The following is a 23,265-nucleotide window of genomic DNA, read 5'->3' on the forward strand; positions in this document are numbered from 1 at the left end:
AATGCGCTGTTGCAATTCTACTATGAACCGAAAAGCCAAACGACGTGATAAGCTAGAATTTTATTCTTCGCAAAACAAAACTATATCGACAAAGTTATAAAAATGCTGCTCACATATTTAATATAAATGTCAAAATTTCGTTTGTTAAACAACATTTTTGATATTTTTTCTAGAGCATGCTTTGCAAAAATGCTTTTTTCTTTATTTTATCACCATGTAAGACTCAATCATATCATATGATACATTGTTGTAATCAGGAACAAAAATACTTTCCAAAAATACAAGTATCAAATATGGCGTCCATAAGAAAAACCAAAGTTAAGTGGTGTAACTCTGACATTAAGAACGTCTTGGAAAATATAATGATAGATTTGTATTTCTTCTAAAAAAAGTGCCTGAAGAGTGTCCTACTTAAAAACGTCTAGTTCTTATAGTTTTTGCTTAAAAAAATATAACCAAAAATTAAAAAAATTTGATTTGTCTCAATAATTCAAAAACTAAAAATGACCCACCAAATTTTCTTTCAAATAATTGTTCAGCGTAAAAATGCGCAACTTTGCCCTAATTTAAATGAGATCTCCATGGTGGAACACGAAAAACGTACATCCTGTATAACATTTTGCAAAATTCTTATTTATTATTTTAACTGTTTTCCTTCGTTCTTTTGTGCAACCGAGTCGGTTTAATAATTAGTTTGTATTATTTTTATATTCATAGCAAACAATTTTCATTTTTGTTTTAAACTTTTTTAGATCAGTGGTTCCCAACTGGTGGTCCGTGGACTACAGGTGGTCCGTAAGACATCAGAATGTAGTCCTCAATTTCATCATCATAAGTGCTTAACTAAAAAACGAGCGTACGTAAATGTTAGATTTTCGAGTCTACTTCTCCTCAAGAACAAACAGAGTAATCGGTTGGACGCTTCTGACGAAATGCCAGTATCTTTGAGTACCTAGCAGTATTATTCCTTCAATTTCAGATTTTGTAAAAAAAATGAAAGCACAAACTTCAAAGAATTTTTAATTAATCAGTTTAAATAAAAAACTATTACAACATATAATTATACAGGGTGTAACATAAATACGTGTCTTAATTTTAACTGATCACAGAAGTCAACAAATAAAACATCTTTTCTATTTGTAATTTTTCAATAAAAAATTCGGAAATTAGCTTAAAATTTGGAAAAAGATAACATACTGAAACGTGTACCCTCCTATGAATACAAAAATAAGAGAGCCGAACTATTTTCGTTGTGATAGAAACAATTTAAAAAAATGAAAATTGTTGCTATGGTTACAAACTAATTATTAAACACTGACCGGCCCATTTGCACAAAAGAAAGGAGGAAAACAGTGAAAATTGTAAAGAAGAATTTTGCAAAATATTATTGTATTTGATGTGTTTTATTACGTGTTAAAATTAATACACCCTGTCTTAATGGTACCAAACCAAAACACCCAGTATGAGTGTGCCCGTTAGGTGCAGTTAAATCTCTCAAATTAATGTGAGACATGCTGTAAGAACTTACTATGGCCAAATAAATTGGAAGACAGTTGGTAAAAACTAAAACAAGTGCAATGAAAGACGGTTCATTTTATACATAAATTTATTTGATATACAAAAATGTATAATTTAAAAATTTAATAAATAAATAAAACCAATTAATATTTCCTACATAATGCAGAAAGTACAGTACTTATGTATTTTTCATAATATGATTGCTATCAAGGCACTGCTATTTTTACAATTTTAAACACTTTATATAAATTCTGTAACATATACATTTTCATAACTTGGAACATATTTTTACATATTATGAACAGGCATGGACCTACATTCTAGCGCGAAATTTCTTTTTAATGACTAGTAAGTTTTCCATAAAGACAATAAAATGAAGACCCTTGCTGGTTAATACAAAATATACAAAAAAGTGGGACAAAATGCAATACTATTATTACCAATTGCATTCACAATTAATAAAATAAGTACAGAGAAGGAAAACAACAATTGACCATAATTATACAAAAATAAAAATGCTTTTTTAAAAATTATTAATAAAATTAACCTGAAATTGATTAACGTATGGTCCCCCACGACTTGAAGCTCCTCTTTCGCTTCAATAAATTCCTTAATAACGCGCATCGTTTGAACGATGTTTATAAGGCCTTTACGACACACATCAGTACTTCTACTCTCACATAATTTGCAGGTCGGTAATTTCGTGGATGCTCACAGCAGATTTGTGGTTCGTATCCCAGTAAATTCGAAACCTGCTTTAAGCACCCGGTTTTTGCACAATAAATAAAATAAACCAGAGAATCGTATAAAAAATATTGGTGGGCCGAAAAATTTGTTAAAGTCCTTATTTCCTTGGCTTCCATTTACCCTGTGGCCAGGCACCGCATCAGCCTCAAACTCGGGAATAGTAGGACGGAAACAGCACAGCACCGCTCCTTCAACAAGTTGAAAAATTCAGCCTTGTGATCGTCGTCATCACTGAGTTCCACTTGAGTACAACAGCACTTTGGAGGAGTGTCTTTTGATCACCTGCACGGCGCTAAAAGTATTTCTAACCAGCACGGACACGACGTTATCTCTTGCCGCTTGTACAGCGGGCCCCAGCCCTTGGCGAAGCTGATTCGTATCGAGTTGGGGTCGATGGGGCCGTGCGTGCTGAAGTCCCAACACGTTCGGTGAGCTGCTGCCTTCTGGGGGTCGTAGACGCAGAGGCATTGCTCGGCAGGTACTCGAGTAGGTAAAGGGGAATCGGCGCTGTCCAGAGTCACAGAATTCACGAAGATCGGGTTCTCCGAGCGGTTGTACACCCACACGGAGCCGCCTTCATGCGACAGTGTCACGCCTGAAAAAATATTTTTTATAAACCAGATTACATCAAATAATATTACTTTAAATTTTTAACGAAATATACAAATATTAATTATAGTGGTATCGGGTTATAACGAACTCCCAATAAGATGTAAATTTCAATCCTTCAAATATTTCTACTATACATATTATCCATATAAGCTATGGAATAGAGCACTTAAAAGGCAAAAATATTTTCAGATTAAAGTGGAGGTTGCACCTTCTATATCTCAAAAAATAAGTTAAAACATTAGGAAAAGAAAAGTTGATTGATTCTTTTGAGCTCTATTATCACCCCTTAAAATATGTGCACACTATGTTCAAAAACACACGTTTTCATTGGTTAAAATGTTTGCAGTCAGTGATTTAATATAATCCATTCATCACTTAACACTGCTCTTGCTGTAATATTATTATCAAACCCCAACATATTCTTCAAAGTTCGGTCAATATAAAATAGGTGTTTGAAAAATAGTACGTTATAGCCGGAAGTAACCGCACTCAATGTAATAAAGATTGTTTATAAAAGTGTGTAAGATCTCAGGTGGTTCTGGAACTGGAATTTGCCCTATTTAATTATTTTATTTCTATGAAATTTCTTAAAAGTACCAATTTTTAGCAATTCAGGCAACTAGTAAAACCATTTTTTTTTTCATAAATTAACATTCTTCGTTGATTGTTGAAAGAAGCGACAAACTTTTAATATCTACTACGATCCTACATTCATTTATAGACATATTGTACAATATCACAAATAATAAAAATAAAATTTAATTTCTTTAAAAAAATTCTAAACCAGGTTTTTTTTCAGAATGTCGCGAGATAAAAAGGGCAAATGAATTTAAATTCCACAATAACATAAATACAACAAAAACACTGAACTGTCTTGTAATTAACGACATATTTGTAAGTCATAATTTTATATCAAGTTAAGATATTAAAAAAATATACAAAGTGAGTTTAAAGTAACGCATAAAATTCTTCTATTTTTCAAAAATAAAAAATGCAGGGAACTTAATTGGCGGCCAATATGGCGGCGCTATGATTGCATTACAGAATTTTTCAAACAGAACGATATCATTTTTCTTGTATAATTAGAATCCCTACTAACAAGCCTTTACAACTGTACTAATTATTTAGAATGTGGATGAAGTAAACAAAAAAAAATTTTTTTTCATTAGTCTAAAGTAAGGTACGGTCTGTTTATAAGAGTGTAGAATCTCAGGTGGTTCTGGAATTTGAACTTAGCGCATTTATTATTTTATTTCTATGAAATTTCCGAAAAGTACCAATTTTTATCTACTCAGGCAACCAGTAAAACCAAATTTTTCATATACTAACATTATTCGTTTTTTTTTGGAAAAAAGCGACAAACTTTTAATACCTACTACGATCCTATATTTGTTTAAAGACAATTGGTATAAAATTCACATGAATAGCCGTTACGACTGTTTCAGTTAGGTCAGAATTGGACTCCCTTAGAATACTAAGATACCTGTTTGTTCATTTTTATTTTATTGTAGAAAAATAACAAAAATATGAATTTTATTACAAAAATTTCAATTTTTTTCCTCGACCCACAGTTGTATATTCCATTTCAGTTCATAGTAGAATTGCAACAGCGCATTTGAATTTTTTGGAGCGAAAAATAAAGCACAAATTGAGAATTTCTGTATAAAAAAAGAATTCTGGATTAAACTAAATCCCATCAGTAGAGCTAATTATACAATAGCAAAATAGTATCGTTCCATTTAAAAAATTTTATGATGACGTGCCACCATATTGACCGCCATGACTGATCCAGTTAGGTCAAATTTGAGCCCAATTAAAATGAGAAGTCACCTGTTTTTGCATTTTTTTTATTCTTGAAAACTGAACGAATTATGAATTTTATGCTTTACTTTAAACCCATCTATATGTAATACTAATAATAGTAATAACAATACTAATAATGGGCTAAAATGAAATTAATGAGGATTCCTAAACACCATATAAAATATATAAATAATCTACAGAGTGATTCTTTTCGGGTCTATATTAGAAATTTCCAGTGTAAATACTTATGTAGACATATACTACTCAGCCAATTTCGCACAAACGATGAGCTAGGTAGCTCATTCTTTTAATTAATTTAAAAAAAAAATTCGTCCACCAACAAACAATGTAGTTCTATTTTTTTGATGGATTATCCGAAACAATTATCCTAATATCCAAGATTAATAAATGTATTTAGGGGACAACGGACAACTTCGAGATTTATTTCTTTTAAAAGAGAAGAATTCTCCACGCTGTGTCGATTTTTTAATTTCCATTAAAACCAGCCACAAGCCATTCACCGTCACATGTTATGTTATACTCAATGTACATAATACTATTATATGATTATGAATAATGATAATGAAATCCCAGCCGCCGCTATCAGAGGCTTGATTTTCGCAAATTTGTTTTTAAAGTTTTATGAATTAACAATTGATAATTTCAAGTTAAAACAAAATCAGCTTTATTTCCAAGAGTACACTACAGGGCCAAAAGTATTCTATTTTGATAAACAATAATTTTTTCCAGGAGTACCATTTTTTTGAGTTTTCTGTTTTTTTTTTTTGAATTAAATAAAACAGTCACTGGTTGCATTTTAAAAGACTTTCTCCTCTATAGCCCGAGTAGAAGAGAATGTCTACTGTAAGTAAGTTTCAAAAATATGGCTAAGATATTCAGAAAAAAAAAACAAAATTCGAGGCTTTTTAGCGTGAGCATTCTCCCCCTTAATTTTGAGTTTGTAAGTTTTACAAATGGTTTTACAACACTTATAATTACAAGTTTTATTGTGTTTAATAATACAAAAATCTTTATTTTTTAAGTTTACTTTGGTCATTCATGATTATAAAGAAATTAGTAGATCACTAAACCAAGTTTCATAAAATTTTGTCCACACTTCCTTTTAATTTTAATTAGTCGTCGGATAGACGTATGTGCTAAAGTGTCAACTTTTAAATAAATAAAAAAACAAGTATACTACAAAACACATATACAGAAAATCGAGATAATCACACCGTACAAATTTGTTAACTTAAATATTGTCTTTAAATAGACATACGATAAAAAAGCGATTAAAAAATAAGTTTTTTGGATTTAAATTCCCTAACATTGGCTGGATCTTATTTACGCCATCTTAACAAAAGAAATAGACAACTTTTTGTTATTGTTTTTTGTTCAACCTACCTAAGCCAATTTTACACCTTCCATGTCTGACAGACTCTGGGGCGTTGCAATTTTGTTGAGCTAACGTTTCTAACGACAGACCATCGCAATAGGGTACGTCACCGAAGACATTCACAGCCGGGGCTTCCACAGGAAAGAGCGGACCCACCCGTTGGGCCAACTCCCAATAAGCCAATCTGCACCATTCCGAAGGATTTCGCAACGAATCTGAAAAAATATATCGGTCAAGTAACCTGCATCTGCGGTGGACAAACATTTTTGAAATAGGCTATATTTAGAGAAACATTCCTAACAGTGCCTTTATCCGTTTTGGGACATGAAATTTAAAATAAAAAAATCAGAAAAACTAATCAAATACTACAATGTGTCCAAAATAGCTGTTCATCAAGTCACCTATGAAATTTAAACGTAGTGTGCCGCTAAATTCAAATCTAATTCGAATCTAAAAACGACAGAGTACAAACAAGAAGAAAAGTCACGAAAATATAAAACACAAATCAAAACAAGCCCTACAATAGAAACATCTTTGCCGAAAAATGCAAAAAAATGGTAAAAAGATCATTCAAAAGATTTGACAGAGATGAGAGTACTCAGAATGTACAATTCGTATTATTTGTATTTGGACGAAGCGGCACGTAGTTGAATTTGAATTCCATAGTCGACTTGATGAACATACATTTTTAAACACATTGTACATTTACTATTTGATTAAAAAACCTATAGGCAAATTTTGAAATCGACTATACCTATAAAAATTGAAAATAGATTTTTGGTTCAGAGTTGCCAGCTTAATTTCAAAGTCCCAAAGCCTGGACAATAATTTCGAAATCGTGTGTTTTTTATCCAATGCGTGGCATTGACAGGTGCGCCGAGTGTAACATCAACAACGACAGTGACGTCATTGACGTGGCGCCAAGCGTCCATCTGCCGGCGCCGCTAGGTGCATGTTGATCGATCAAAGACACCTGGCCTCCCACTTTATAACGAATAGTTGGCGGTGCGTTTTGGCATTTCTTTTTTTTTTTTAATTTGGATGGACCAAGCTACGACACGACTGGAAAATGCCGTTAGGATGTCACACCAGTGGCGTACCATTCGATATCTTCCCACGGGAATTTTTGAAATTTCCAAATGAAATGCCCCAAGTTGGTAATTCTGCAACGTCTCATTACACCTGCTCGCTTCCCATAAGCCTCATTAGAGGCGCTAGGTTTAAAAATGTCGGCACACAGGAATGTGGAATATTTTTCAATTATAATTAGCGTTTGGCCATTTATGGCATAAATAAATGATAAACTGGAATATACGGTTAATTATTAACAATTTAATGCTGGATAGGTAAAGTAAACAGTTAAGTGCATTTGCTTGAAGCTCGAAAGAATTACGAAAACAGCCGCATATATCCAGAGGTCGATGCCTTTTTAGATTATTCCAACATCTCAGAGTTGGTGTTTTACAACTGAAACAATATGAGTGGAGCTACCAACGCATCAACTTTTATCTTCACAAGACTTGTCGCACCATGAAAAAATTGCGCTCAAATGCCAATCAATCGACAACGTAACGCTTAGATTATTACAGACGCGTAAACCGCGATGGCGCCAACCAGACGGTGGTATCAAACTATGAAAATTGAAGGCGCTTCAAATGTGGGTCATTCATCGCTTTGTCTTTTATGGACAATGATGTATGCAAGCGGACAACGGGAAATCGGCCTCTACCAACACACCAAACGGGAAATCTACCAAACGCATTTTTCCGACTAGAGTTATTTTTAGTTATTTCGGGTTCAAATCAGAACTTGCTACAGAAAACTAATATTTATCTGAAGATAAAATTAAGAAAAGTAATTAATGCGTTCAAAACCATAATTTCCCCCAATGCAAAACTAATAAAATACTTATTACGCTTATACTTAGGTTTCAGCCAGCAATATTATTATTATTAATTCCCAAAAACGTAATAAATCTGTATTTTTGGGCAATTGAAATTCCCCAAACGAAATCCTAAGTTTGGGGATTTGTTAATTACACTTGTTTTTTTAGTTAAAAAACGATTGTGGTGCAAATGACTAACCTGTTACCATGACAACTCATATAAAAGTTAATGCCAAGAGCACGCTATGTGTACCACAATGGACACTAAGAAACTGCAATCAATTATGAACACCAAAGAAAAGACTAAGGGTCTGCCATTTATTCTGCATTGACAAATGTCAAGTTAATCGCGAATTAAAATTGTCAAGTAAAGTCTAATTACAATTTGAACATAATAAAAAAAAACTTATTATCAATTTTAAATAATGTATACAGAGGATTAGGGAATGGTTTAACAAAAATTTAAGCGTAAATAGAGAATGGCAAGACCAATTGATTAAGCAAAATTTATGTAGATAAACAATGTTTAGTTTTCCCAAAACTCGTTCTGAAATTAAAGTCCCAAATTTTGAGAACTGCTGAACTAGAATTATAAAAATTAGCGTAAATTTTAATATTATTGATAAAACAGCAGAGGGAAATTAACTTTTTGGTCCACTACAATTCAATTTGAGTTTTGTTATTAAATTTTACAAAAAAAAGAACAAAATTTTTTTGCCAGGACCAAGAGTCAAAAATTAGTCACAATTTTGAAAAATTGTCAAGACGTCCATGCCCCACCACCTCCATTTTGTTCAATGAAAAAATGAACTACTATAAACCACACAGTGGCTCTCAACAGGTGCGTTAATAACAATTTCAGAAGAAAGTGAGCACTTTTTGGAAAAATGATGTAAGGTTTTTTAACTCGTCTAATCATGACAAATTCACGTACAAAACATTGCTAAGCCATTCACTAACACCCTGTATATTTACAAAAACCTCGAAAAAGGGCGTAAAAACAGCTTTCTACTTATACAGAGTGAGTTTAAACTAACGCATAAAATTCATATTGTATATATTGTAATTTTTATTATTATTATTTATTTATGAAGATTTTTCTTTACGATATTTTCTTTTTTATAATTTTCTTCATTTATTTTTTCAATTTTTTTATTTATACTTACCAGAAAAAAAAAAGTCTATATACCTACTATCAAAAACAGTTATTGGTTGCCATTTAAAAATTTTAAATATGGCGTCATTATTCAGAAACCAGTAAATGGCCCACAACAAAAATATGAATTTTATGCGTTACTTAAGGTCACCTTATATAACTGTTTTTTATTGGAAAGGTCCGAACTTAACCGATTATAGCTAAAATAAAAAGAACAAACAACAACGTTTAAATAATATTTTTAATTTTATAAAAATTGTTGCTATCGCCCAAAATTCCGTGTAGAATTTAATTTTTAATAATCTTCTCTGGGAAGGAAATATACGTAACATACTTTCATAAAATACTCGGAAGTTGGAAAAAGAAATTTCTTCTCAATTCTCATTTCTTGTTCTTACATTGGCTATTTTAATATTTAATGATAAAAATTCAAGTATGATTTTTCAAGATAATAGGTAAGAAAGAGCATTTCCTCAACAATTTTTTATATAAAAGACTACTTGGACGTTACTTGCTACTTTTTACAGCAAACAAAATATTTTGTGTCCAGAATAAATGTAGCAAACAGAATTGAAAACACTGTTCTCAAATTGGTAAAAAATGTTTCTTTACCCCGTGGAGAGAGAAACTAGTGGAGGGAGTATAAACGAGAATCTGTGGTCGTTGCACCTTTTATGACCCTTTTCATTAAACGATTCAGTTAGGTAAACTCGAAAGAAATAAAAATAAACATTCTGTTGAAAAAATAAAAAATTAGAAGTGGATTTTTCTTTCGGTCGTGCCAACCTAATTTCCAAATCAGCCTACTTTAGTAGGAAACCTAATTGTTATTGATGGTAACTGTCAAAGTCCAGTTGCTGGGTATTAGAGGGAATAAACATGTAACTTTATTGTGACAGTTTCAAATAACTGTAACTTGGCATGATCAGTTTTCACATCGGATGAAACACTTTCTAACTTTAATTAACAAAAATAAATATTAAAGAGTGGTGTTATTGTTTCGCGATCTTCCCACTTGACGGAACAAACAACAAGATAATTGCATTATCATCGATTGTTCGAGTTTTTCCTTATTATAGAGAGACGTCCTTGTCGATGATTTTCCTTCAGTTCCACGTGTTGGCAAAGGTGTTTAATGAGTGGAATTGGTAGCAGTGGCGATCTTTAGTGACGGGCACCGGCGCCAGTGTTGTGACTGGCCATATCGCAATGACCTAACGGCTAATAATAAACGCGCAAATTCACATATTTACAAAACTGAAAATAGTGTTTAATTTTTGCGAGGCCCCACTTGTTTTGATTTTTTCAATGTAACTGGGGTCGAATGGGCAACACTCGTCTTCAGCTGGTTTGCAAGAGAGTTTCCCTTCGTATTTCTTTACAGCAGAAGTCAATAAGTCCGGCTCTGGGTTCGCAAAGCTAGAAAGTCGTGTTTCGAACGTCCGTTTGTTGTGTTATGCATTGCGATAGATGTGTGGTCGCACGGATGGATAAAAATAGACGTTACGAGTTCGATGCTGGCGCCAAGATTACGGCCAATCGTGGCGGTTACGTCACACACTCGAAATGTTGCACCGAGGTTAGGTTTGACACAACCCTCGACCAATCATAATTCAGTGGCAAACTTCACACACGACCTTGGAAATGTCAAATGTTTCCTCGAAGCAGCTTAAATTGTTCTTCCACGAATCGATGCAACGTTGCCAAATTAGCACAGTTTATTGAACCGATGTTAAGGGTTTTTTTTTCAGTACGGTATGTACATTTCACGCGAAGAAAATTGTTAAGTATGCATAAAACATAAATCACATTATGATAAAGCGACAGGGAAATACATCAAAGGACGTTTTTGTCAGTGCGAAACTTGCACGCACCTTTTTTTCGGTAACCGGCAATAAAAAGAAAAGGATTTAAATGAGTTAAGTGGTGATAAAGTACGTCCGGACAAAGTTTGTTTTATTACGCGAGTTCCGAGAGAAGATCGATGGTTATCAGGTTTTAGATGCAGCGAGCAACAGGTGGCGAAAGATGCCACGAGAGGAATCACGCTCAAACTTCTGAAATTCCAAAGAAGTTTTGTATTTTAGGGGCTCTACTCCACTGGTCCTGACAAAAAATTTAATTAACTTTCCTACAATTTTTTAATAGTAGCGTACATTATCTTTTCCAAAAAAAGATTTTGAATTTTTAACATTTCAGTTCTTTTTTCGTTATTTTCAAAAAAAGCACTATGAAAACTGGGCGGAAAATGTCTCAACGCAAGGTTTAGGCTAGTACAACATATTTGTAAAACAAAATTAAAAAACTACAAATTCAATGTAATAATATCTATGTTGGTATTTTTCTTTTATATGGCTAACGTTTATTTATTTAAATTTTAAATAGAAAATCCATAAATTTAGGGATTTTACCCCCTTATGTCAATTGAAATGATTTCGACTTTATTTCTGTGAAAGCCCGAGAATTTTAACAAAGCTGTGAGGTATGTAAAAAATGTAAAAACTCAAAAAATTTCAAAAAAACCTACAGAAAAATAATCAAATAAAAACTCGAGAAACAAGTTCAAATAAAAATTCATTCGACATTGTATTTTCCCATCCTAATATTTCCAAGCAAAGTATTACTTACTTACTGGATGGATAAAGTACTGACCACTATGTTACTGCCACTGACAGCGGCTTTTGGATCTTGCAAAACTACAAATAACCTAAAAAAATAGGTACACCATCAACTACTATGCCTACCTATGTAATTACACAGGTCAACAAGATTTCTCTTTTCTAATGTGTAGTACGTGCCTCTTATGTATTGTTTTATGCAAATTCTAAAAATGTACTCAAAAATTGGTCACCACGTCATAGGTTCACATTAAAATAGTTCCACTTTTTCGAATAGTTGGGCCGTAATCAAGACGTTTGAAAAGTGAGTGCGTGAATATTTCAACATGTTTTTAATATTATCGGACAATAAAGCCCTCTAAATAATCTATTTTTGTTAAAAAAGATTATTGTTCTCCGATTAATAGTTTTCAAGAAAATTGCAAACACAAAAATTAAAAAACAATGTCTAACTTAAAAACCATTACGAATTTGAAGATTTTTTCCAATCGATTTCCCAAATCATTCTACATTGATTTACATGAAGATAGGTCCACTTTTTTTAATAGTTTTGCCGTAATCGACGTTTGAATGTGATTGTGTGAATATTTCAACATATTTTTGACATACATCAGGCACTAACTCGGGAAATGTTTGAGGTAACACCATTAAGTTTATTATCGTTAGGAAATTATTTTGATTATTTCTTTCAAAGAGATCATTGTTTTTAGATTAATAGTTTTCAAGAAAATTGCAAACAAACGCAAAAGTTAAAGAAATATATATAACTTAAAAATTTTACGTTCACGTCAAAAAAGTTCCATTTTACGCATAATTTTTTCGACGTCAATCGATTCTCCGGGTCATTTTACAAAGGCTTACACCAGTTTTTAAAATATTTTTTGCGTAATCGACGTTTGAAAAGTGAGTTGTATGAATACTTCAACATGTTTTAGGTATTCATCGGGCAATAAGTATGAAACTATTAAACGTAACCCTATTATTGTTGAAAAGCTATTTTAATAGTCGAATTTAAAAAAAAAAATTCCGATTAAAAGATTTCGAGAAAATTGAAACTAAAGCAAAAACTGTAATAAAATTCATAACTTAAAAACCATTGATAATTTAGTACTTTTTTCGACGCCAATTGATTTCTTGACTAGGATTTCTAGTAGTTTTCACGCTATACCGATAAGGCATATTGATCTATAAAAGTTCACATTTTTTATTTTGACGGGTCTTTTAACGCTTTTCATATAGTATTAGCAAAGCTCGTTTTAGAACAAAATCAGAATTATTTTCTAAAGAAAATTAGCCAAATCATTAGTTGAGTAAGGAGATTATTTTGCAAACCTATCCGAATTTTATCATTCTGATGCACTGATAATAAAATAGAACAATTTATTATGTTCGTGATAATTTTGCACATCATGCGCACAAAGTTGGGATTTTAGGCCAAAATTTTCCTGGACACGACAGAAGTCAAATAACAAACTCAACGATTTGTGGACGAATTTTCGTGTTGATTTTTTATCAATGGAGTTTTTTTCCGAAATGGTCGCGTCCGTCCAGCTCCGATAAAGCAGCACAAAGGCGCCGAAATAGATATGTAAAAGCTGATGTCCTCCGTTGGCATGTATGCGCTTCAAAAATAAACATATCCAACGTTATTGTCTTGTGAAAAAATTGTGTGGCGCCGGCGCTCCGTCGCCATCCTCGATGTTTGCTTAATTTCGTACACACGATGTGCCGAAAATCGTCACGTCCCAACGACTCTCAAACCTTTTGTATGGAAATAATGGAGAGGAGGGGGCGCCTTAATGGTGTTTGTCGCCGGTATTATCAAGCAGGCGCCGAGCACAACACCTGTCTGAAAGAAAATCCAGTCGCTTGGATATTTGGCTCACCAACTGTCAAGGTGCGCCGCCGACTGCGATGTTGTCACATGTCCTTCCCACGGCCTTCCGCGATAAGGCGCCCGGCGCCCGCCCGCCTTTCTCCATTAGATTATTTTTAATCGCTTATCTAATTCAACCGAGATTACGCCGGCTAATCCAAGGCGGCGTACGGAAACAAATGACGGAAAAATGACCGAATTTTATAGCAATAACAATCGATAGAGCGCCGCCAACTGTCACGGTTGAACCGTTCGAGAGGCGCCAGGTGCGACAAGGATGGCCTCGCTGGCAAAGAGAGACCGACTAAGGCCAGATGCCGAGGACACAATACACTTCCGGATGCAACAAATGACGATTTCGTCGCGACACTCTGTACATGGCAGGGGCGGACTCACTTTTTTACAATTGTATAACTTGCCTACAAGAATTATGTAATATTTATTTTTCGATTGTTCATGTCATTGTGGCTAGTACGGCACTGATACAGGCCGGCTCCACGCCCTAAGACGGACGCCCTGAGGGCACCGGGGGACCCACTTGGTCACCTTGAATGGGGCCCGCCAGAGAGAGGTATTATGATGTCATATGCAATCACTTTACATACCTTCTCCGTTCGTCGTCAAAGACCCATGGAACTGCTGGCGAAGAGGGTTTTCGCTTGGTGCTCGATCTAGAAAACAGAAGAAAAATTTGTTATTTTTCGTGTGAAAACAAATCCTTTGCCAAATTATTTATCAAGTTGACCTTGGCGAGCAGCGGCTTAGTTCACACGTGTGTGCGTATGCGTTACTAAGCGCTTGTGACCAACTTGACAAATCGAAAATATCGATTTAGTTCCGTGATTTTATTGGGAATTTGGTTAGCGCCAGTTCGCAGGCCGTCTGACCTTTCTAAAGTGGAAAGTTAAATAAACCGGCGCCTTGCTATTCTTGGAGAGCAAACTACCGCTGCTGGTATTTTGTCGGTGTCTGGTTTTTTATCGCGTTTTGTTGCTGCAAGACCGAATTGAGCGGCGACTACACCTCACAGCCACAAAGGATCGATAGCAAAAAACAACCCTAATTAGAAATTCGTTATCTCAATACTTTGGAGATTCAAGTATTTTTTGCACGACACAAGGAAAAATAAAATAAAAATGTGTATGCATTAAACCATAGATACAGGAATGAGGAAATATTAATACAGAATTGATGAAAAATTCTCTTTTATACCGAAAGGAAAAAATTCGACAGTCCATTTAAAAAAATTGGTAAGTTAAATTTTGGGAGTTTGTTAACCAAAAAAAGATTTATCCCGTTCAAATGTCCAAATACCATTTCCGAGTTTTATAGTTGTGCATATTTTAAGGGGTGATAGTAGAACTAAAAAAAAAACTCAAAATAAAAATTAAATTTAAAGGGCTCCAAAAATCATTTTTAAGTGAAATAAACCTCATGATTTGAATTTTTTAAGAAGGTGATTCGGCCCCTCCCGGCATCTCGTCTCGACATCAAGTGTGGGAGCCCCCTTCTGCGTGAGGCGCCACACATTGAGTCGCCGGCTCCAACTCTCCCTCAATGAATTCGGAAAGGAAGAGAGGGGCTAAACCGATTACTCACTATCAGCTTTTTAATTCTTGCGTTGATACTAAGAACTGTTGGTGACAGTGAAACAATAGGTTGTAAACTACAAAAGAATTCCGAGAATCGCCGAAAAATCTCTAATGGGACAAGCCAGTGATTTATGTCCGACCTGTTTTTCGGTTTTTCACCGAATTAATCCGACTGTAAAACAAACGATAAATCGGGCAACGCCAGCTGTACACACAGCCACAGTGCTCGAAAACAATTAAATGAAGATAAATACTGGAAGCAGTGGCGGGTCGTTTCAAAACTAGGAATTTTGTCTAGTGGACAACTTGTTGCAGCCACCGCGACCAAATCATTTGTTTTCTCAAGGCGTGCAACAAGTGGCACTATAAAAAAAATAGTCCCTTGATTGAGAACGCTTGGGAATGTTGTGTTTGGTTAAATAAAACGCGCATTAAATTGCCCAGCAATGTAGACATGTTAACTTGACCATCAAGGTCGGTCAGATGTCGCCGCTCAAGTTTCAATGGTTCGACGTTTTTGTAATGTGGACATAACCGACTACCAGTTCTGAAAAATTCTCAAATTATAAATAAATTTCCTTGAAGCAAGAATGACGCCCACGTGAGATCTGTGTGTGTGTGTGTCATACACCTGCTCAAACGGCCACCGACAAACACCACAAAATATTTACTTTGTCTACAATTATTTTATTCAAATTGACTATCAAAAACCTACCTAATTTCTCCGATTTGCTATAGGGAGGAGGCGGGGTATCTGCAACAAAAAACACAAATTGTTTAACTCAGTGAACGTAAAAATAACAATCAACCAAAGGTGCAAAAACAATTATACTAATTAATACAGTCATCAAACCTCTCCAACCCGAACTAATTATTTCAGAGGTTCTCCAGAGTAATACAATTTTTCAGATTACAGTTTTTTTCGTAAATAAAGAGCAATAAATAACTGAAATAATTGTTTTTTTATTAACAAGATGAGTCTATTTTCACTATACCTCAAAAGGTAATATCACACAGAATCCAGCGTTTGCAATTAAGTACTTTATCTATGCATGCGAATGTTTCTACAATTCCTTATAGTGATTCAAATTAATTAATTAAGTCAGAGCAAAAATTATTTATGTGGTTATGTGATGTTTAGAAGTAAAAGTACTTAGGTACTACATAAAATAAAATAAAACTCATCATTTAGAACATTTTACCGTGATCGTAGTTTTAAAACGCCCAAAATTTAATTAAATAATGATCATTCAAAATTGGTTACTGAACGCTCCTTTACTACCCAAATTTTTTAGCGACATATGAGCAACACGTGTGGTACATTAGCTCGCAGGTTGTAGCGTATATTTTCGGAGTGAATTCATAGACATAACATTGTGCGGAAACTATGAAAAAAATATCCAGGTGAGGATTCGTCGGTGATAAGAGAGTTGGCGCCACACTTATCGTGATTTATTGTAATAATTCGCAGGATGTCCAATGGACGATAACGGTATAATCTAGACGTAAAATGTGAACACCCACCCACGAATCTCCTGTTTTATAGAATGGGTTAGTCATGTATTACGAACAACACTATTTTAAAGTATCACAAAAATAAATGAATATTGAACCGCGGCGCCCGAAGCGATAAATGTTTACATACGCCGGCGCCAATGCAAACTTGCCATATTATTTATTGTATTTTCATGTAATTACGTCGCGTCTTATTACCTTTATTGTGTAATTAATATTAATGGGACTGTATTATCTACACAGAAATGAGGTGTTGAGGGAGTGCCAGACGATGCAAAAAATCGTCTCTTGAGCTCTAATACCCACCCATTCAAAAATCACCAATTCACGTTTTTTTAGTAGAAATTTCTCGATGACGTTGCGATTTTTCCCCACCTATTGCATTTATGGCCTTTCGGGGCTTCATTTAGAGGCAATATATCAGGCATACGTCGTAAGGCCGCAGCATTACCATAATTGCACTAAATCACACAACCTCCGTTATCCATATAGAAGCCAGTCCTAGAAATATGGCGCTCCCTCGATTTATCAAATCATTAAACACAGAAAGCATAAATCGAGACATCGTACACATTAAATTTATCACTCTTCGATAAATTATGTGTAATTAAATGCGCAAAATCAAGTTCAAGTGACAATTTTGATTGGAGTTTATTGCTTTTTGGGAGATAAAAGTATGAAGGCACGCCAGTGGATTTTTTGGTGTGTTAAAAATCAGTGGCGTGGTGGAATTTTAAAAATGTCCGTCGATGTTCCTCTGCGTGTTGAATTTACGGTTAAATTTCCGTTCACTTTCCTGAATTCCTCGTCGCTTATTTCGAAACCGATCGCCGACGAATCTAACCGTTGTTTATTGAGTCAAGTAAAAATGCACGAGAACCGCAATCATCTGCATATAAATAAAATCGTTTGAAAACGCCGACCTCGAGTTTCGCATCAATTGTATTATCGAGACGATAATTGGCTATCTCTAACCTCTTCCTCATTATCTCTCTAATGGCTCAAAATTGAACGTAGGAAGAGTGGTCGTGGGCAGTTTCACTCTCAATTTACACATTTTCGGGGTAAAGCCGACGCGCAGTGATACCAACTCTGATTATTTCGAAGCACTTAACAGCGTGAGAGAGACAGGTAGGTATTTTGAAAGGCAGACGATCCGTTGACTACCACCCGGTGGAATTAGACCTGGTCGGGTCTGATGGTGGCGCCATTGCTATCTCCTGGCGACTCACTACCCAGACATGTACCGAATCGAGTTCTTCAAAATAATTACGGGCTGCGAGGAGACTCCGTGGGCTTAATAATAACCTCGTCGAGGCCCGACTTTTCCACGAAATTGAGACTTTCGAACGTTCGGTCCGAAACATGACAGACAAATCACTTTTCAACATCATAAAATGTTTATTTTTGCTCAAAAAGTTATAGTTTCACAACTTGGTAAGTAATATGTACACATTAAACATAATTGCGAATAAAATCACACTTTTTTCTGTCTTGTGGAATTATTAGCCTCAAAAAGTTACTCATCAAAAATATACTTATCCAACTGTATAAAAAATATGGTAGGCATTCGTTTCTGAATATAATCACTTAACAGCGAAAATTGCAAGATTGTAGAACATTTGCTAAAGAGGGCTACGAGATCCCCTTGAAATAGTGCCATAACTTTGTACCACAAATTGTTTGACTTCGGTATTACTAGAATTTGAAAGCCCATTGAATTTAGAAATTTGTTTGTTTCTTGTATTTTTTTTTGTATAATGTACTGTTTTAGAGAAAAATGTGAAAAGACTCAATCAATATCTCCACAGACATCGCAGTATGTATTTAATAACAAAAGTTTTTAGAAAAAAAAAATTAAAAAAAGATCAATTTATTTTTAATACTAAAACTATGATTAAAATACTAGTTGCACTAATAACTCGCAAGACACCCTGTATAATTAATGATAGGTAACAAATTTGTTTTATACATAATTATTTTATAATAAAGTTTCATTCATTAAAAAAATCAAATAGTATACTAGTGGTATACCATAATTTCATCAGAGAGATATCTAGTAAAAGCAAATTTTTATAAACTAAATTTAGATAATGAGGCCCAGCATGCGAATCTAAGGGCGAAACAAAGACGCAACGTTCCAAGAAACTGCTCTGGAATCCAGTGGGCTGGTCAGCCGGATGAGCCAACTGCGACCGCTAGAGGAATCTCGAACGCAACGACAATATTGTTATTTATGTCATCAGTTTTTTAAATAGAAGAAAATTGGCGATAGCGCTGACATTTGCTTATCATTTTCGCAAGAATTTTGTTTTGATAAATGCCTAATTCAATTTGCAAAGATGACGTATGTACGATTTTGACAGTTTTTCGGTAATTAATATCACGATATTTTCGCTAAACATTTTGATAAGGAACCAAATATAAATAAACGTGGCTTATGTAACGGTGTCAATGTCAAATATAAAGAAAGATTATACGAAAATGTGTATGACAATACAAACTTTGCAGTTCGCCAACCTATAATTTGAAAACTTTCCGAGTTAATACACACGAACCAATTATGTAAGTGTAAAGGAGGCGACAGCGTCAATTTTTTAAAAACATGATTAATGAACTATTTTCGTACAATTTGGCAAAAGCTTAAAAATTGAATTAATGTCAACACCCACGCTTATTTCACCGGGTCTTCAATTATGCCAAAAGCCAACGGTTTTAATTAAATCTTGTACTAAAATTAAAAAACGTGTTAATTGTAACAAACAAAACGACAAAAATTTTATAAATAACCACTTTAATTACCGTAGAATATTCATAGCAGACCGCATAAATTCCAACTTCCAACAAGAATCCATTATCGATATTTACCAGCGCATTTCTGATTAGTTAAGCGACCTTGTTTTGATGCATTCACTAAAAAATGTTATCAATGCAGTAACCTCGTAAACTGTGGAGCTAAAAGTGGAAATCTCAAAAGTCTTACTGCAATATAGGCCGTTGAATCAAGGATACAATAAAAACCACGGAATTTCTGTCAAACCACTCGCTACGCTCGCTTATTAAAAAAAGTTTTTACTTGTCTTAACAGAAAATCTTCACGTGAAAACCCCTTTTTCACAAAAAGTATTCAAATTTATATAGCTTTTGTTTTCATAATTATTAAGCTAAAAGCTAAAATTAGATGACGAATAAATTCGCATTTAATTTTTTGAGAAATAAACAACATTTAGTAGTACTTACTGTTTTCACGTAGGTAACGTTTATAATTTTAACAAAGCATTTTCTATTTTTTACCTAGCGTTTATTTTTATATCTAGAGTTTACTATTTAAATCTACTTGTTAAACTTCCGTCTAGCTAGTGGTTTTCGGCCAGTTTGAAAGGGTCTGTCAGCTTATCTATAGCGAGTTTTACCATTTTTAAGACAGGAATTGTCGAAAATCAAACCTTTACTAAAATGGTACTTAAATCGTCGTTTTCGGTCAGAATAAAGCGATTTCACCTTTGCTACAGCTAATTTTTGCCGTTTTAAGGGAAGTATCGTCCAAAATCAAGTGTTTCCAAGTCCAAACTGTTCCCTAAATCGTATTCGACGCCAGAATAATGCGACTTTAGGTTTCCTATATAGAGTTCTGCTACTTTTTGAGTAGAAAACACCTAGAATACTACTTTTTTTAAAAAGACTAGAATCTTAAACTGACAGAAAACATATTAAAAAATATCTAATTCTGTTCACAGGTTTTTTCAATGATCTCGACTTCTTACAGTAGGTAAACGCTACATGCATTATGCTTGTAGACTTTTTTAAAATTTGAATACCAAGTGAATGAATAAAAGGTACGTAAACTAGTATTCTGCTTAAAATATTAACTTCTTCAAGAAAATTACTTGGTGAATGATGGATGTTTAATGTGATCGTTTTTTAAGTACCTAGACTTTAATTTTTTTAATCTAATTTTTGTTGAAAAATACCGGGTTTACAATGAAAAAAAGATTCGTATATGTTTAAAACAATAGGCCAGTGGCGGGTATTATTTTTCCACATTTTAGTTCCGGTAAGGATAATTTTTTTTGAAAAGAAAAATTAAGGAATGTAAGATGTGTGCAAAAAAATAGTTATTTAACTAACATATTAGGAAAATACAATTTCCCACATGAGCAATTTGATTGCGGCACGAGCGCAGCGAGAGTCACAATATGAGAAATTCCTTTCCAAACAAGTTAGGTACAATATTTTTTGTAACAGAACACCAAAACAAATTAAAAAGTAAATCAAAAAAATGCTAATGGGTTGGTAACAGATCAAACAATCAAAAAACTGACACTTATTGTAAAAAAATCATCGGTTCCATCTCAACGGTAGTGATATCAACCTAATAAATGTCCCTAACGATTGTTGCAAACTAATAAACACCGCAGTGCGGAAAATGCTATTTCCTACCCAGTGGTGATAACTAATAACCGGAAAATTGCTAACTAAAAGCTATGTGTCCAAAAATAGAATTAAGAATAATGTTCAACTATTTTTTGTTGTTGTATTATATGTACATCTTTGCTTTTTATTTTTTTAACACTGCAATTTTATAGTCTTGTTTTGTGTTTTTTAATACAAGGTGTTTACACAAGGTCTGTGTCTAATTTTTTTACTCCGCCTTCGCCATGCTTCGCCGTCACAAAAAGTCGGTACAAGAAATATATCTACATTTATTTTAATTGTTTAACTTTTGGAAGCCCATGACAAGAGCTGTCAAACTAATCAGTGTTTCATTAATAATTATAAATAGTTTTTTTTCAGAAACAATTATCCTGTATTCTGGCAAGAGAATGAATATAATTCTTAACTCTCCATCTTAATCACTAATTAACTAAAACTGTTTCAATTTTTTGAAGGGGTGAACAAACTACAAAAGACTATCCAATTTTTCAAAATTTGTTCGTATTGGAATATTTATTGTGGCTTTTTGTTTTTTTTTTGTTTTTTTGACAGGCGTAGGTCTCGTAAAATTGTATGAAACACCCTGCAGAATTTTACTTTCAAGACATCTTTTATTTGTTGTGTACTCTTTGATGCTTTTTATATATTTTTATTGGTAATCCATTTTCCTTACTTAGTAACTGGATAACTGGTCTTTAAAACACTTGCTCTATTTTGAGCACTCCGGCTACGCCGTCGTGCTCAAAAAATGGCACATGTTTTATTAAATATTCACTTATACTTTAAAATACTGTTTTTAATACCATACGTATTTTTGTAGTATTTTTGACAAATTACTAGCGTTAGTAGTTGGTGCCGATTCCAGCGGCATTTCATAGTTCTTCCGGACGGAAGCCAACCTAAAAGAATTAACTTGGGCTAAGTCGAATCTATCAAACAAACAGTACGGACGCGGCATGGTGTGTTTGTAAACAAAATAAATGTGCAGCAGGGGAGCGTTTAGTGCTTGCTTACCGGGTTGGTAGACGCGGCTCCAGTGGTAGGGGTTGCAGCAGACGTAGACGGGGTCTCCTGCGAACCTGCACGCCGGCAACCTCTTCAGATCCGTGCTCTGGAGCAGATCCGGCCACCGCCACGTCTGGCAACACAGCACGTGCGGCTGTCGGTCTCTGGGCATCAGCACGCAATTGCTGCCTCCATCTCGGCCTCTGCTCTCCACCGCCGTCCACAGCATCCCCAGCTGGTTCTCCTGGAGCTGTTTGAGGAGCACCATCACGCCGTCACCATCGTCGTCGGGGGCCCCCCGTCGTCTGCGCGCCTTCAGCAGCCGTTTGGTCAGAGTGGCCCGTCTGCTCCGGAACATGAACATGTAACCAGCATTTGGGGGCCACTGGTGACTCCTCGCCGCCGCCGCCGCCCACTGCACTCACACTAGACCACACTCCATCATCGCACTTGGATTTTACAACAATACTACTACCGGACACCGGAGGACGGGCGATAAACACCCATCACTCGTTACACTTGCTTGGTTGTCACTGAACTGACGAGGCTGGCAGCACTGAAGATGCGGCGAGAGACGATCGGATAACTTCGACTCTCGTCGACACCGGTCTAGACCGAAGGGAGGGGATAGGTGGCGCCGGCGAGGCGCCAGGCCCGGACTTCGCACCTACAGACTAGTGGCCATTATTGCATGGATTAGCTACCATGGCATGGGGAAAGAGGACTCAAGGCTATTTTTAGCACCCGAAACCGTAATAATTAGCCGAAAGTGAAAAGCTTTTAAATTACAAGGGAAAACGTCTACGACTGCGCATACCATAACTATCTATGTGTTCTTATCAATAAAAAAATTAAATGAAATCATACTCAAGTGTAGTGTTTTTATTCAATCATAAGCAGGGTTGTAGTCTGAAAGTTGAGGCCTGCTTGAGGATCGGTACATAACTTCTAGGTTTTCTGAAAGTTTTTTATTTGACTTTCCTTGCACTTCTAAGGAATGAACAGGGGTCTAAAAATAGAAAAGTACCTACATAAAACTTTGCTAGAGCGACAAATTTTAAAAATATCAATTGATGATTTAAAGGTAAGTGAAGTGACCACTATGTTT

At 34.7% G+C, this 23,265-nt stretch overlaps 1 protein-coding gene across 1 annotated transcript; it reads right to left on the reverse strand.

The window, feature by feature from the left end:
- Positions 1 to 1,598: 1,598 nt before the first annotated feature.
- Dad (Daughters against dpp) lies at positions 1,599 to 22,665 on the reverse strand. Its single transcript, NM_001145906.1, is given in 5 exon segments — positions 1,599 to 2,860; positions 6,085 to 6,291; positions 14,217 to 14,282; positions 15,919 to 15,957; positions 22,167 to 22,665. Coding segments are annotated over 5 exon segments (984 nt in total). The 5' UTR covers positions 22,522 to 22,665; the 3' UTR covers positions 1,599 to 2,543.
- Between the last annotated feature and the right edge of the window lie 600 nt (positions 22,666 to 23,265).

Source organism: Tribolium castaneum, chromosome 4 (genome assembly GCF_031307605.1).
Source record: "Tribolium castaneum strain GA2 chromosome 4, icTriCast1.1, whole genome shotgun sequence".
Classification (NCBI taxonomy): Eukaryota; Metazoa; Arthropoda; class Insecta; order Coleoptera; family Tenebrionidae; genus Tribolium; species Tribolium castaneum.